At 40.0% G+C, this 15,027-nt stretch overlaps 1 protein-coding gene across 1 annotated transcript; it reads right to left on the bottom strand.

Annotated features, from left to right (window-relative positions):
- Positions 1 to 1,138: 1,138 nt before the first annotated feature.
- Positions 1,139 to 11,013, bottom strand: LOC131317068 (MDIS1-interacting receptor like kinase 2-like). Its single transcript, XM_058346649.1, has 7 exons — positions 10,153 to 11,013; positions 8,161 to 9,617; positions 3,557 to 3,737; positions 3,025 to 3,472; positions 2,705 to 2,902; positions 1,975 to 2,045; positions 1,139 to 1,594 (listed from the first exon to the last, which is right to left on the bottom strand). The coding sequence occupies exons 1-7, from the start codon at positions 11,011 to 11,013 to the stop codon at positions 1,139 to 1,141; spliced, it is 3,672 nt and encodes a 1,223-aa protein (XP_058202632.1).
- Between the last annotated feature and the right edge of the window lie 4,014 nt (positions 11,014 to 15,027).

The following is a 15,027-nucleotide window of genomic DNA, read 5'->3' on the forward strand; positions in this document are numbered from 1 at the left end:
AATAAATAAAAATGCGCGCATAAATAACTAGTAGGTGCTAAAGAAATCGATTAATCGAAAAGCATTAGAAAATGCTCTCCTAGAAGACTCTGCTTTTCGATGGTGTCCTCTGTGAGCCCGTAGCAACGCCATGTTACTCGCCATAGTGGTTCCTGCTGGTTGGGGTTTGGGTAGTTATAAGGTTCTAGGCGGATGGGTATCTCTACATAGGTGATGTGATCGGTGAAGTCGGCATTCTCTGTAATGATACGATGTTCCTGCTCAGGGTGGGACCTTGCGACTCGTGAATAATGGATGCGGTCGGTGTAGTGTTCCCGAAATCCTTGAGGTACAGCGATGAGATAGTATCCATTATAACATGGGGCTTGGATCTTCACTGGCCCTAGGTAAGCTGATTGTGCCTTGATCTTAAATGGGCAAGGGTATAGCGGTTCCAGCTGTATATAGACCCAAGTGTTTGGACCATAGTCAAAATAATGTCCTACCCATGGAATTCCTGCGGGTCGAGCCATCTTAGGACGAGGTGGAGGGTCGGCATCTATGACTTCACACTCACTGTCTGATTCTTCCATTGGTACGGGAACTGGAAAAGGTAGAGGTTACTGCATTTCGAGCCGTTGGCTAATCAGCCACCACTGCAGCTCGGCATCCATATCTCTTGGTGCATCTATGGGTAAGAGCCAGCCATAATCATCCATCTCCGGTTCTGCCAAAAATCCATTTTCACTGTCAGTGCTGTTTTCTGCATTTTCTTCTAATTCCGGCTCAGCATTGTCCATCTCTTCATCCTGGTTTTGTCCTTCCTCTGTACTATTGGCTCCTCCTGCTTTAGCTGCCAGGAGCCCAAACGGTAGTCATGGTCTGATCCTGGAATGGAGGCTCTTCTGGATCTTCTTCCTCCTCGGGGGGTTCTTCGGGATCCTCTTCTTGCTCAGGGGGTTCCTCGGGATCTCCCTCTTCCTCAGGGGGTTTTTCGGGATTCCCTCGCGGTCCCACTTGTACTCCGAGGATGTAGGTTAGTATGCCTCGTATCTCGTGGTCTTCAACGGTGGAGCAGGTGACGGCGTCGGCGAGAGCTGAAATCCTTCGGTGAGCCTGTCTCATCCGATAGAGGGTAGGGAACATTCCTGCTAAATAATCATCTCCCATCGGAAAATCTGGGGGTGGCTGTCATGAATGCCCTTAGGTTTTCTACTTCTGCAATTAGCTGGGCCATCTCATCCTCCTCTTGAATATTGGGAGGGTTATGGTTATGGTTCCGGTCTGGGGTGGGAATTGGAGGCTGGTTATCCATATCCCTATAATGTGAGTAATAGGGTTCGCTCCTAATATCGAAGCCTGGTATGCTTTCTAGATTGTCACGGATTTCCTTCTCGAGATTAGCCCTTCTCCATAGGCTTGGATGCTGAGCCGTGTATACTTCCCTCTGGTTTGGTGGATTCGCCATCAGCTGCTGATACTGAGCATACATAATTGGGAACTCAGTAGGTACGTAAAGGTCTCGGAAAGAGAAGTCGGATCCTATGGCGTTTTTCAAAAAGTCCTGCAATCTGCTCCATTCATCGGCTAGTTGGTCTGCGAACGTGGGGTCCATCTATAAAAGCAAAAAAAAAATATTTATCGTTAGGTTTCGGTATATTTCAAACAGTGCCATTTTAAACTTGTAGTGAAATACTCAATCTGATGTGATCTACCCAAACTACCCAAGACCGAGGGTTTGAACCTAAGGCTCTGATACCAAGTTGTAACGCCCCAATTTTTAGGAATAAAATCGGAGACATTAAATATTAATTTTTAAAAATTATTTAAATTAAATTCAAAATCCTAAACGGATAATTCATCCTAAAGATTCATCTATTACAAACCATTGTAGAAGTACTGAAATTAGTCTTTGTAGTAATAAACAAAACAAGATAATCGAGCCGTCTTCTAGGTTTGGTATGGATCCCAAGTATATTCTGGCTCGACTCCCACCTCTGGATTCTCCTCTACATAGAACTGCTCACTTTCGGGATTCTCTGTCTTTTCCTGATTTTCTGTAAAATCTGGCACGGAAGCCAGGCAATCCGTACCTGAGTGATAGAGTTCACCCCGTAGTATAATCCAACCCAACTACCCCCCTTACTTTACAGTTAACAAGCAACAAGATAATAATAAGGCGAAAAGCAGAATAAGGATTTACAAACACCAATTTATTACTATTCATTATTCTAATGTGAAATCTAAGATCCCTCCGTGAGATCTTTCCTCCCCCAACCGTTAGCCATGCTCGGTCCCATGAGGTCACTTCCCTTTGCTGTCGCAGATACACCTAAGTTATATATCGAGTGTGCACCCCAATAACTACAACAACAGGAAAGCTTATCATGCCTGAATCACAACTAGGGTTCGCCTATCTTATATACCGCTTCACAAGTCACTTCACAATCATCACTGGACTCCCGCCAGTCTATCAATTCATCACTGGACACCCGCCAGTTTCAATTTCATCACAATCTCATCACATCTCAAAATCACGCATGCAGGCAATCTAAAAATAAAACTTTCCAATTCATCCATTATCTAGCATCGTCTAGGTGAATTCTACTCGCATACCACCCCATGTCTCTAGGGTCCAATCTAGCATTCAAATCAAGTAATAGTGCAATATACAATTAAAACGAATAATAATTAATACAACCTACAAGCAAAATAATCACACAACCTTTTATGAATGGGTCGTTGCCCTTAGGCGGAAGACGAGGATCCAAGACATCTGCCAATTGTATGCGTTCGTTGTCAACGGATGAGTATAGGTTTGAATTGAGTTCTCCCGTAAGCGATCCCATCAAAATCTCAAGTGTCAAAACACCAAAGCTGTACACGTCGCATTTCTCTGTCACTGCCATTGTGTACGATAATTCTGGCCATGCCAAGGGGGAAAAAAAAACACACCAACAATGTCACATGTTAGTTCTCACTCGCGAATCAAACTAGCTGGCCAAGCAAATAAAGGATGGCCTTTTGAACACTAATTAAAGTTACCTGGAGCAATGTATCCGAACGTGCCTGCAACCGCGGTCCAATTTGAAGAATCGGGCTTCAAAAACCTTGCCGTGCCAAAATCGGAGACATGAGCCTCCATTTCCGAGTCTAACAGAACGTTCTTGCTCGATATGTCCCGATGAATTATGGGAGGCACACAGTTGTGATGCAGGTAAGATAAAGCGTGAACCACCCCTTTAACTATGTTCACTCTCTTACTCCAGTCTAACTCCTTGGCGTCTCTCTCTCTCCTCAAAACATCTGCCAAACTTCCTCTCTCCATGTACTCGCAAACCAAAAAAGTGTGCTTTTTGTGGTAACAAAAGCCGTAGAGTTTCACGATGTTCCGGTGCCTTATTTCTGTCAGCGTGGCTACCTCATTCGCAAAACTCTTGATCTCCCCAATCTCTGAGCCTTCATTCATGAATAGCTTTTTAACTGCTACTACCTGTTGAGGATTTACACAGAATATAAGATAGTTATCAATCTAAAGGAAGGATAGAGAAAATTTATTAGAAACTTTCAAAAATACCTGCCCACTTGGTAAGTTAACTTTGTAGACTCTGGCCGATCCTCCCTGTCCAATGCAGTATGCATCGTCAAAATTGTCTGTAGCGCGGACGATATCTTCAAACGCAATTCTTCCACAGAAATTCTTGATCAAAAAGATGTTTTCTCCCTTCACCACATCTTCTTTCTGGCTTTTGCGGTTACTTTTTCGGTGAAGCTGTTAAGTTTTTGGTTTTATTTTGTAATTTGAATAAGTCTTTGATTGTCCTAGTCTTTAGGAGGTTGTTGCTTTACCAGATTTATAGGAGTCTTAGTAGTGGGATAATCTGTTTCGATTCAGTTCCTTGTTTTCTGGTACAGCTATTAGTTGGTTCCTCAATTAGTGGTATGCTAGTTCATGTAATCTTCTATTTAAGTTGTTGGGTCTTATGAATAATATGTACGTTCAATTTTCAGCTTCTTTTCTTCCTGTCATAAGTATATAACAGTGGTATCAGGAGAGTCAGTTACAGATTATTTTTCAAGAACGATGACAATCGTCAACAAGATGCGGATCCATGGCGACAAGACCACCGACGTCACCGTTGTTGAAAAGATTCTTCGATCCATGGCAACAAAATTTAATTTTGTTGTCTGTTCCATAGAAGAAGCTAATGATATTGATGAACTTTCAATTGATGAATTACAGAGTTCTTTGTTGGTTCATGAGCAAAAAATTAACCAACAGGAGAAAGAGGAACAAGCATTGAAGGTCTCATCAGAAAATCATTCTACACCAAGTAGAGCTGATAGAGGACGTGGTAGAGGCAGAGGTCGAAGTTGAGGAGGCAGAAGCAACAATGATCGTGGAATCCAACATCATCAGCATCAAGAGAATCAATTTCAAGGAAGAGGAAGAGGACGTGGTGGTTATCACTCAACTTCTTATGGACCAAAGTCAGCAGACAAGTCCAATGTTGAATGCTTCAAATGTCATAGGTATGGTCATTATCAGTCAGAATGCCGTACTAATTTGAATAGACAAAGTAGCGAAAGAACTAACTTTGCAGAAAAAGAAGAAGAAGTGTCTCTTTTAATGGTGTGTCACGTGAAGGAAGAAACCCAACAGAACATGTGGTATTTAGACACTGGTTGCAGCAATCACATGTGTGGGGATAAGAAGTTGTTCTCTGACTTGGATGAATCTTTCTGCAACACTGTTAAGTTCGGCGACAATTCCACGGTGGCTGTTATGGGAAAAGGAAGTGTAACTGTCCAGCCCAAAGGAAATCTCACACACACTATCTCTAATGTTCTTTTTGTGCCAGATTTAAAGTCTAACTTGCTTAGTGTGGGTCAGTTGCAAGAAAAGGGATAGGGGATTTCTATCAAAGGTGGAGTTTGTCAAATTCATGATGCAAAGTTGGGCTTAATTGCTCAAGTTAACATGACGGTGAATCGCATGTTCCCGCTTCATCTCCACAACACCACTCATTCATGCTTCTCAGCAAAAGAGCGGGATGCGGCATGGCTATGGCATTTTCGCTATGGTCACCTACACTTTGGTGGATTGAAGACTTTACAACAGAAAAATATGGTGATTGGCCTTCCTCAAATCGCAGCTCCGTTTGGAATTTGTGAAGAATGTGTTGTTAGCAAACAACACCGTAATCAATTTCCACAAGGACCATCATGGAGAGCAAAGAAGGCATTGGCGCTTGTTCATTCCGACATCTGTGGGCCAATAACGCCATGCTCTAATGGAGGTAAAAGATACATAATTACCTTCATTGATGATTATAGTCGTAAAATCTGGGTTTATTTTTTGGAAGGAAAATCTGAAGCCTTTGCAGCCTTTAAAAGCTATAAAGCACTTGTTGAGAAAGAGGTTGGCAGCCCAATAAAAATTCTTCGCACAGATCGTGGTGGAGAATATAACTCACATGAATTTGCAAATTTTTGGGAGACCCATGGAATCAAGAGACAGCTTACAGCAGCTCATACGCCCCAACAGAATGGGGTTTGCGAGAGGAAGAATCACACTATAATGAACATGGTGTAAAGCCTTCTGAGAAGAAGTGGTATTCCGAAGAATTTCTGGCCCGAAGCAGTTAATTGGAGCATTCATGTTTTGAATAGAAGTCCCACACTTGCTGTTCAAAACATGAACACCAGAGGAAGCATGGAGCAGACAAAGACCGGCGGTAGATCATTTCAGAATATTTGGGTGAATAGCATATGCCCATATTCCAGATCAGAAGAGGAAAAAGCTTGATGACAAGGGAGAGAAGTGCATTTTTCTTGGTGTTAGTGATCAATCAAAAGCTTATAAGCTTTACAATCCTAGCACTAAGAAAATCCTTATCAGTCGAGACGTTGTTTTTGATGAAGATCAAACCTGGCCATGGAATACAAATGTTGTTGAAGAACAAATTCCAACAAGTTTTGATGGAGAAGATGATAATGAAGCAAAGCAGTCCCAGCAGCAGTTTGTTCCAACAACTGCTGATCTAGAGAATCCTCAAAATGAAGCTCCTATAGCCTCTGAAATCACACCAGCAACACCAGAAGTTGACGAACAGGTTGAAGCAGCAGCTGGATCACATTCTCATCGTGTTTGAAAGAGGCCAGCATGGATGTCGGATTATGAGGTAACTAGAATTGATCAATCCGATGATCCACTCACTCACTTTGCTCTATTTTCAGATTGTGACCCTACAGTTTTCGAAAATGCTGTCAAAGAATCAAAATGGCGGAAGGCTATGGATGCTGAAATTGCAGCCATCGAAAAGAATGATACTTTGGAGCTATCTAATCTTCCACAAGGGCACAAAACAATTGGTGTAAGGTGGGTTTACAAGACAAAGTTGAAGGAGAATGGTGAAGTTGACAAGTACAAGGCACGCTTGGTGGCCAAGGGCTACAAGCAAGAGTTCGGTGTTGATTACAAAGAAGTCTTTGCTTCGGTTGCAAGGCATGACACAATCAGATTGGTGATCGCATTAGCAGCTCAAAACTCATGGCCTATCTTCCAGTTGGACGTGAAATCGGCATTCCTCCATGGAGATTTGAAAGAACTGGTATTTATCGATCAACCTCCTGGTTATGTGAAACTTGGAAATGAGCATAAAGTGTGTAAATTAAAGAAGGCTCTATATGGATTAAAGCAAGCTCCACGGGCTTGGTATAATCGTATAGAAACTTATTTTTTGAAGGAAGGATTTCAAAAATATCCTTATGAACATACACTTTTCATAAAGATTGAAGATGGAGGGAGAATGCTCATTGTTTGCTTATATGTCGATGATTTGATTTATACTGGAAATGATAGTGCCATGTTTAAGAAATTTAAGGAGTCCATGATGGCTGAATTTGAAATGTCTGATCTTGATAAAATGCATTACTTTCTTGGTATCGAAGTGGTGCAGCTTCCTGCTGGAATTTTTATTTCTCAAAAGAAATATGTGCAAGAAATTTTAGGCAGGTTTCAGATGAAGAATTGCAATTCTGTGAGCACACCAACTGAGTTTGGTGTGAAGCTAACTAAAGATCATGATGGAAAGAAGGTTGATAGCACACTTTACAAGCAAATTGTTGGAAGTTTAATGTATTTGACTGCAACAAGGCCAGACATAATGTATTCTGTGAGTCTCATTAGTAGATACATGGGAATCCTACTGAGTTACATCTTCTAGTGGCCAAGAGGATCTTTCGATATTTGCAAGGTACTTGGAAATTTGGGTTGTTCTACAAGAAGGGAGAAAGATCAGATTTGAGAGGCTTCACTGATAGTGATTATGCTGGAGATCAAGATGATAGAAGAACCACTTCGGGGTATGTCTTTATGCTAGGTTCAGGGGCTGTTTCATGGTCATCAAAGAAGCAGTCAATCGTCACTTTATCAACCACTGAGGCTGAATTTGTTGCTGCCACTTCATGTGTCTGTCAAGCAATATGGTTGAAGAAAATTCTTAAAGAGCTTTATTTCAAGAGGCAAGGTGCTATTACAATTTTCTGTGACAATAGCTCTGCAATCAAACTCTCCAAGAATCCAGTTCTACATGGAAGAAGCAAACATATTGACATGAAGTTTCACTTCTTAAGAGACCACACCAAGGATGGAACTATTGATCTAATCTTTTGCAAAAGTGAAGATCAAGTTGCAGATATTATGACCAAACCCCTCAAGTTGGGAATGTTCATGAAGCTGCGGAGCTTACTCGGTGTTTGTTCGATGGAGAATCCAATTTGACGGAGGGAGCTGCAAGGTTACTCGGCAACAAGCAAGCTGAGAGGGACGACACGCTACCGGAGGGGCTGGGCAGGTGAAGAACTCTTTCTAAACTGAATGTCAGTAGAGCACTCAGTTTAAGGGAGGGTGTTAAGTTTTTGGTTTTATTTTGTAATTTGAATAAGTCTTTGATTGTCCTAGTCTTTAGGAGGTTGTTGCTTTACCAGATTTATAGGAGTCTTAGTAGTGGGATAATCTGTTTCGATTCAGTTCCTTGTTTTCTGGTACAGCTGTTAGTTGGTTCCTAAATTAGTGGTATGCTAGTTCATGTAATCTTCTATTTAAGTTGTTGGGTCTTATGAATAATATGTACGTTCAATTTTCAGCTTCTTTTCTTCCTGTCATAAGTATATAACAGAAGCACGATAGCCCCAACAAGCAGAAGCCAGAGAAACAACAAGCCTAACGAGGGAGAAACTGCGATAATGATCAACCGCGAGTTTCCTTCGTTTTCCTTACCGCCCCCAGACACTGAGTTGTTGCATGGTGTCAATCCTTGGTTTGGATCACCACAAAGATTCTTGTTATGAGAAAACGCTTCGGACGGAGGCGAATTGAAAACCTTGGAGTCAGGCAGAGGACCCTCCAGTTCATTGTACGACAAATCGATGGTTGACAAGCTGAGCATTCCACTAAACGAATCCGGTATAGAACCGGAGAGAGAGTTGTGGGAGAGGTTTAAAGCTACTAGGATAATCAGCTTCCCTAGTTGAGGTGAAATCGCTCCGGTGAGTGAGTTGGAACTAAGATCAAGCAGTATTTGTAAAGTTCCAAGATTACCAATCTGATAGGGAATGCTCCCATTCAATTGATTTTTACTCAGGCTTAGAAACATCAATCTCGAGATGTCTCCAATTTGACCCGGAATCGGTCCACTTAGCATGTTCATGGAGAGATCAAGAGAAGCCAAATTGGACAGTCCCCCGATTTCGAATGGTATTTGACCAGAAATTTTGTTGTCACTCAAGTTTAACGTCAATAGTTTCGACAATCGTCCAACTTGAGCCGGAATTCTCCCGGATATCTTATTGGAAGAAAGGTCAAGCACTACTAGCTGGTTCAATTGGGAGATCTCCATTGGGATTTCACCTCCAATGGAATTCCCACCAAGATTCAGCCGTGTCAAGTTACTGCATTCTCCCCATGTGGGTGAGATTTTCCCTTGTAAATTGTTGTGGCTCAAGTCGATATACGTGAGGTTCGGGTACGCTCCGAAATCTTGATCAAGATTTCCTGTTAGTTGATTATGATCAAGCCGGACTTTGAACAAGGATGTGCAGTTTTTGAGGCTCACCGGGATTGGACCGGTGAAGTTATTGTACCCCGCGGTGAAATTCGCTAGCATTCCGCCTCGACACACTTGTGGAGGTAATTGTCCACTCAAGTTGTTATAAATTAGATGAAAATCAACCAATGATGAAAGATTTCCGATTTCTTCCGGTACTGGACCAGATAAGTAGTTCGAAAACAAGCTCAAATCAGTTAACTTGGTCAAGGTGCCGAAATTCTTAGGAATCTGGCCAGAGAATTCGTTTAGGTTAAGATGTAGGAAAGTTATCTTACTCAAATTACCCAAAGACTGAGGAATTGGGCCAGAAAATCTGCTTTTATCTAAAGCCAAGATTGTCAAATCTTCCAAATTACCTATCTCCGCCGGGAGGGGACCACTGAGCAAGGTACCCTGGAAGAGTAGCCTTTGGAGGCTGAGCAGGCCGGTTTTAGCCTGACTTGACCAGCGGTGTTGAACAATTGAGGCTCGGACTTCTCTTCGTAAATTCCGAAGATTGGTGGATCTCCAAGCTTTCCTTCTCAACTAATATCTGTAAATGTAAGTGTTTGCACAGTAGAAAACAATATAGAGATAGGGCAAAATTTGTGCGTGGGTTGTGATAGGATTTCCCCTCTTCTGGGTTTTCTTTTATAGGCATATACCCATGTAACGTTATAGGGAAAACTGCTCCCTATTATTTAGATAGTGGGGGTTATCTCACTCACCCATATCTCTCTAACCACCCCTTTTATTTAGGGAGCACATCACATGATATAACCATATCACCCCCATCCACATGCACATCTCTTATTAAGTGGGATACACCTAATAGTGGTTTGACCAAATCAAACTCTTAGCCAACTTGGCCAATCACACCTATTGTATTCTCTTGTGCAAACACACAGAATAATTTCAGGCTCAACCAAAAAGAAACGTTAGCCAATAATAAATAAGGCAAACATAATTAACAATCAGGTATGTAAAATATGGAGGGCTATTTTGCCACTCATTCCAACATCTCCCACTTGGCCAATAGACCGAGATATTTTTAATCACTTTTCACTCCCTAGAGATGTACATGTTTTCTAAAATCAACAGATGCAATAGGCTTTGTGAGAGGATCAGCAAGCATCTCTTTAGAAGAGAGATAATCTATAGAAATCTCATTTCTTTGTAGCACATCAACAACATAGTGATATTGCCGATCTATATGTTTTCCCCTTGATCCAATCTCACCATTTTTAATGGTCTGTATAGCAGCTTGGTTATCACGCATAATAGCTATTGGCTTGTTAGCTATTTCATTTATTTTCAAATCTTCAAGAAACCTCTTAATCCAAACAGCTTCAGAAGCTGCGCCGCTATATGATATATATTCAGCTTCCATTGTACTTTTAGCCACACATGACTGTTTTTTACTAGACCATGAAATTGCACCTCCACCAAGAAGGAATACATAGGCTGAAGTAGACTTACCATCATCAACATCGCCAGAAAAATCTGCATCTGAATATCCAACAACTTCTAAGTTGTCACCATTACAATGATAGGTCAATTTGTAGTCTTCAGTGCCTTGAATGTATCTAAGTATCCTTTTAACAGCTGCCCAATGAGGCTCACCAGGATTACTTTGATATCTATTTACTACACTGACAGCGTAACTAATATCAGGTCGAGTACACAACATTGCATACATAAGACTACCAACAGCTTGAGCATAAGGCTTGTTTTCCATTTTCATCTTTTCTTCTTCATTAGCTGGGCACATTCTTTTTGATAGAATAGTTTGTTTATGAATAGGTGTATCTAATGGATTAGATCCTTCCATGTTGAATCTTTTGAGAATTTTCTCAAAATATTGTTCTTGAGATAACTTTAATATCCTTGTTTTTCTATCTCTAATTATTTGTATGCCCAATACATAAGACGCTTCACCCATATCTTTCATTTCAAATTGGCTTTGAGATAATTTTTAATCTCTTCTATTGACACAATATCATTGCCAGCAATCAAAATATCATCTACATACAATGATAAAATCATAAAGCTACTCCCACTGCTCCACTGATATACACAAGGATCATATTCATTCGCAGTAAATCCATACGAAGTTATAGCCTTATCAAAAGTATAGTACCACTGTCTAGATGATTGTTTAAGCCCATATAAAGACTTCTTTAGCTTGTAAACTTTATCTTCATGACCTTCTACAATATACCCTTCAGGTTGTTGCATATAAATGTCTTCTTTTAATTCTCCATTCAAAAACGCAGTTTTTACATCCATTTGGATGAGTTCCAAATCTAACGATGCCACAATAGCCATTAAAATCCTTATCGAATTGAATTTAGCAACAGGAGAATATGTTTCTTCATAATCTATTCTGGGTTTTTGCGTAAAGCCTTTGGCAACTAATCTAGCCTTATACTTATCGATAGTTCCATCAGACTTGTATTTCTTTTTGAGAATCCATTTGCACCCAATAGCTTTTCTTTCTTTAGGTAAATGCACTAACTCCCAAACGTCATTTTTAATAATGGAATCTAATTCATCTTGAATTGCTTCTACCCATTTCTTTGAATCTTGGGACAACAAGGCCTCTTGAATAGTCGATGGGTCATCAATATTTTCTTCTATCATAAAAGTAAGATAGTCTTTTAACCTTGAGGATGGATTTCTTTCTCTTTGAATGTTTCCAACAATGTCATGTGGTATAACAGAAGGTTCAGAAATTATTTCTACACTAGGAATTCTAGGCTCATTCAAACTTTCTTTTTCTTTGGAGATCTCAAATAATTCAACCAGGCGACTAGGATTTCTAGTGTCAATTTCTTCTTCCAAAAATCTTGCATCTCTACTTTCCATGACACTAATACTACCATTACTATGATGAACAACAAACCTGTAACCTTTAGAATTTTCAGGATATCCTACAAATGTTCCCTTGATAGTTTCGCTATCTAATTTTCCTCTTTGTTGAGCCGGAACTAATATGTGAGCAGAAGAACCCCATACCTTTAAGTGGTCTAGGCTAGGTTTCCTACCTGTCCATAATTCGTGAGGAGTTCTATTAATCGTTTTAGTAGGAACCAAGTTGAGAAGGTACATAGCAGTTACAATAGCCTCACTCCAAAATTGTGACCCAAGCGAGGAATGACTAAGCATTGATCTAACCATGTCTAATAATGTTCTATTACGACATTCAGCAACACCATTTTGCTGTGGTGTGTAACTCATTGTAACTTGATGAATAATACCATTATCTTTGAAGAAAACACCAAACAAATCAGATATATATTCTCCACCCCTATCGGATCTCAATATCTTAATATCTCTTCCGAGTTGTTTTTCAACTACCTTTTTAAACTCTTGAAAATTTTCAAATACTTTAGATTTCTTGCTCATCAAATACAAATAACCATACCTAGAATAGTCATCGATGAATGTCACAAAATATTCCATGCCTTTATGAGATTTAATATTTAATGGACCACAAACATCTGAATGTATTATAGCTAGTAATTCATGTGCTCGTTGACCTTTAGGAAATGGTAATCTAGACATTTTTCCGGACAAACATGATTCACGAATAGAAAAATCAATATCAATCTTAGGAATCAGTTTCATATTCATCATTCTTTTCATTTTGTCTTTGTTTATGTGTCCTAATCTCAAATGCCAAATATAAGGATCATCAACATAAAGAGAATCATAACTATGAGTAGAATCAATGGTATAAGCAGAACAACCAGCTAATGCATTATTATTAACATCAGAAATAATGTTCAAACGGTACAGACCATCAACTTTACTACCCCACATCATAATCCTACCATGTTTCCCAATAGAGACTTTTCCGGAACGGAAGCGCACCTCAAAATCCTTCTCATCCAAACGAGGAACTGAGATAAGGTTGCGCCTCATGGTGGGTGAATACAGAACATCAGTCAAGTAGAGGTTTTTATCGCCAGGTATCATAACCTTCACAGTGCCAATTCCAACAACATCACAATAACTGTTATTTCCCATGTATATGCGATGATCACCGGCTTTAACCTCTTTCAATTCCACAAAAGATTCTTTATTCTTTGCCACATGGCGAGAGGAAGCAGAATCCACCCACCATGCTCCAACATCAGTATCAGCCAAAAGAGATTCAGATACCACACAGACAATATCTTTGGAGCCTCCAAAATTAGGTTTCCTATTGTTTTTAGGCCCACGACAATCGGCTTGAAAATGTCCAAATTTTCCACAATTAAAGCAAGATCCTTTCTTTTTAAAATTTCCACCATTCTTAAACTGTTTACCCTTTCCTTTGAAATTCTTAGAATAATTTTTCTGCTGCTGTCCGGACTTTGACGATCCGGAAGAAGAATGAAATTTTTTGTTTTCAAACTGTGGTGGCTCAAAAGTGGCAGCAGGAGCAAGGGTCAAAAATGATTTTGTATTTTTCTTTTTAGCTCTTCTTTCAGCCTCTATACCCAATAAAATAGGTAAATTTTTTACAGTTAAAGTGGTAGAGGAAAAGTTAAGAGCAACAACAGCAGAATCCCAAGAAGGTGGCAAACTTTGCAAAATGGTAGACACTTGCAATCGGTCAGGAAGAGGGTTGTCTAAAGTGGCCAATTCTTTAGCAATGACAAACAACTTGTTGACATGATCAATGACATTTTCATCTTCTTTCATCTCAGTGCCAGTAAACCTTTCCATTAACAATTGAATGTATGTTTCAGATGAAGCACGATAGGCATTACTAATAGCATCAAACATGGTCTTAGCATGCGCATGTTCTTCAAATAAAATTTCGATGTCTGGTTCCATGAAAGTGAGCATTATGTGTCTAGCAGTCTTATCATCTTCAAGAAATTTTTCATACATTCTCCTATTGGCAGCATTAGAATTTTCAGGTGGTGGAGTTGGTACATCGTCGATATCGATCACATATTCAACCTTGTCGTGGAAAAATTAAAGTATGTGACGGATACGACGCTTCCAGGTTGAGAAATTAACACCATTCAATTTTTCGGTCTTACTAAGCTCCTGACTAACAGCCCTACTAGCCACGATATGAATTACTAGAGGAAATAGAGAATTAGGAAGGCTGACAGTGAAACCACGCAAAAAATATTACTGTGTACCGAATTCTTTTGTGATATTGATTTTTGCCGAAAACCTTCTTCTCGATTCTTCACCAGTAACTCCCCCTTTTATAAGCTTTGTTGAATAGCCTTCAATTGGTGGGTCAAATAGATGCAAGAATCTGGTGAAGCAAATTTTGGAGCAACGCCAAAATTGGAGTAGAGACAGAAACCCTTGAATGTTGATTTCTTGAAAATAGAAACAGTAAACTGAGCCAAGGAAAAGCTATGCACAGAACAGAGGAAATCTCATCGCCTTGTCGCTCTGATACCAGTGTTGAACAATTGAGGCTCGGACTTCTCTTCGTAAATTCCAAAGATTGGTGGATCTCCAAGCTTTCCTTCTCAACTAATATCTGTAAATGTAAGTGTTTGCACAGTAGAAAACAATATAGAGATAGGGCAAAATTTGTGCGTGGGTTGTGATAGGATTTCCCCTCTTCTGGGTTTTCTTTTATAGGCATATACCCATGTAACGTTACAGGGAAAACTGCTCCCTATTATTTAGATAGTGGGGGTTATCTCACTCACCCATATCTCTCTAACCACCCCTTTTATTTAGGGAGCACATCACATGATATAACCATATCACCCCCATCCACATGCACATCTCTTATTAAGTGGGATACACCTAATAGTGGTTTGACCAAATCAAACTCTTAGCCAACTTGGCCAATCACACCTATTGTATTCTCTTGTGCAAACACACAGAATAATTTCAGGCTCAACCAAAAAGAAACGTTAGCCAATAATAAATAAGGCAAACATAATTAACAATCAGGTATGTAAAATATGGAGGGCTATTTGGCCAC

Source organism: Rhododendron vialii, chromosome 2a (assembly GCF_030253575.1).
Source record: "Rhododendron vialii isolate Sample 1 chromosome 2a, ASM3025357v1".
Lineage (NCBI taxonomy): Eukaryota > Viridiplantae > Streptophyta > Magnoliopsida > Ericales > Ericaceae > Rhododendron > Rhododendron vialii.

Excerpts from the sequence above, each read along its gene's own strand:
- LOC131317068 (XM_058346649.1), bottom strand. The coding sequence starts at position 11,013 with ATGGGTGAAGCGTCTTATGTATTGGGCATACAAATAATTAGAGATAGA. Across the intron at positions 3,473-3,556 it reads TTAACTTACCAAGTGGGCAG|GTAGTAGCAGTTAAAAAGCT; the intron begins GTATTTTTGAAA and ends AATCCTCAACAG. Across the intron at positions 2,903-3,024 it reads GTTCGGATACATTGCTCCAG|AATTATCGTACACAATGGCA; the intron begins GTAACTTTAATT and ends TGGCATGGCCAG.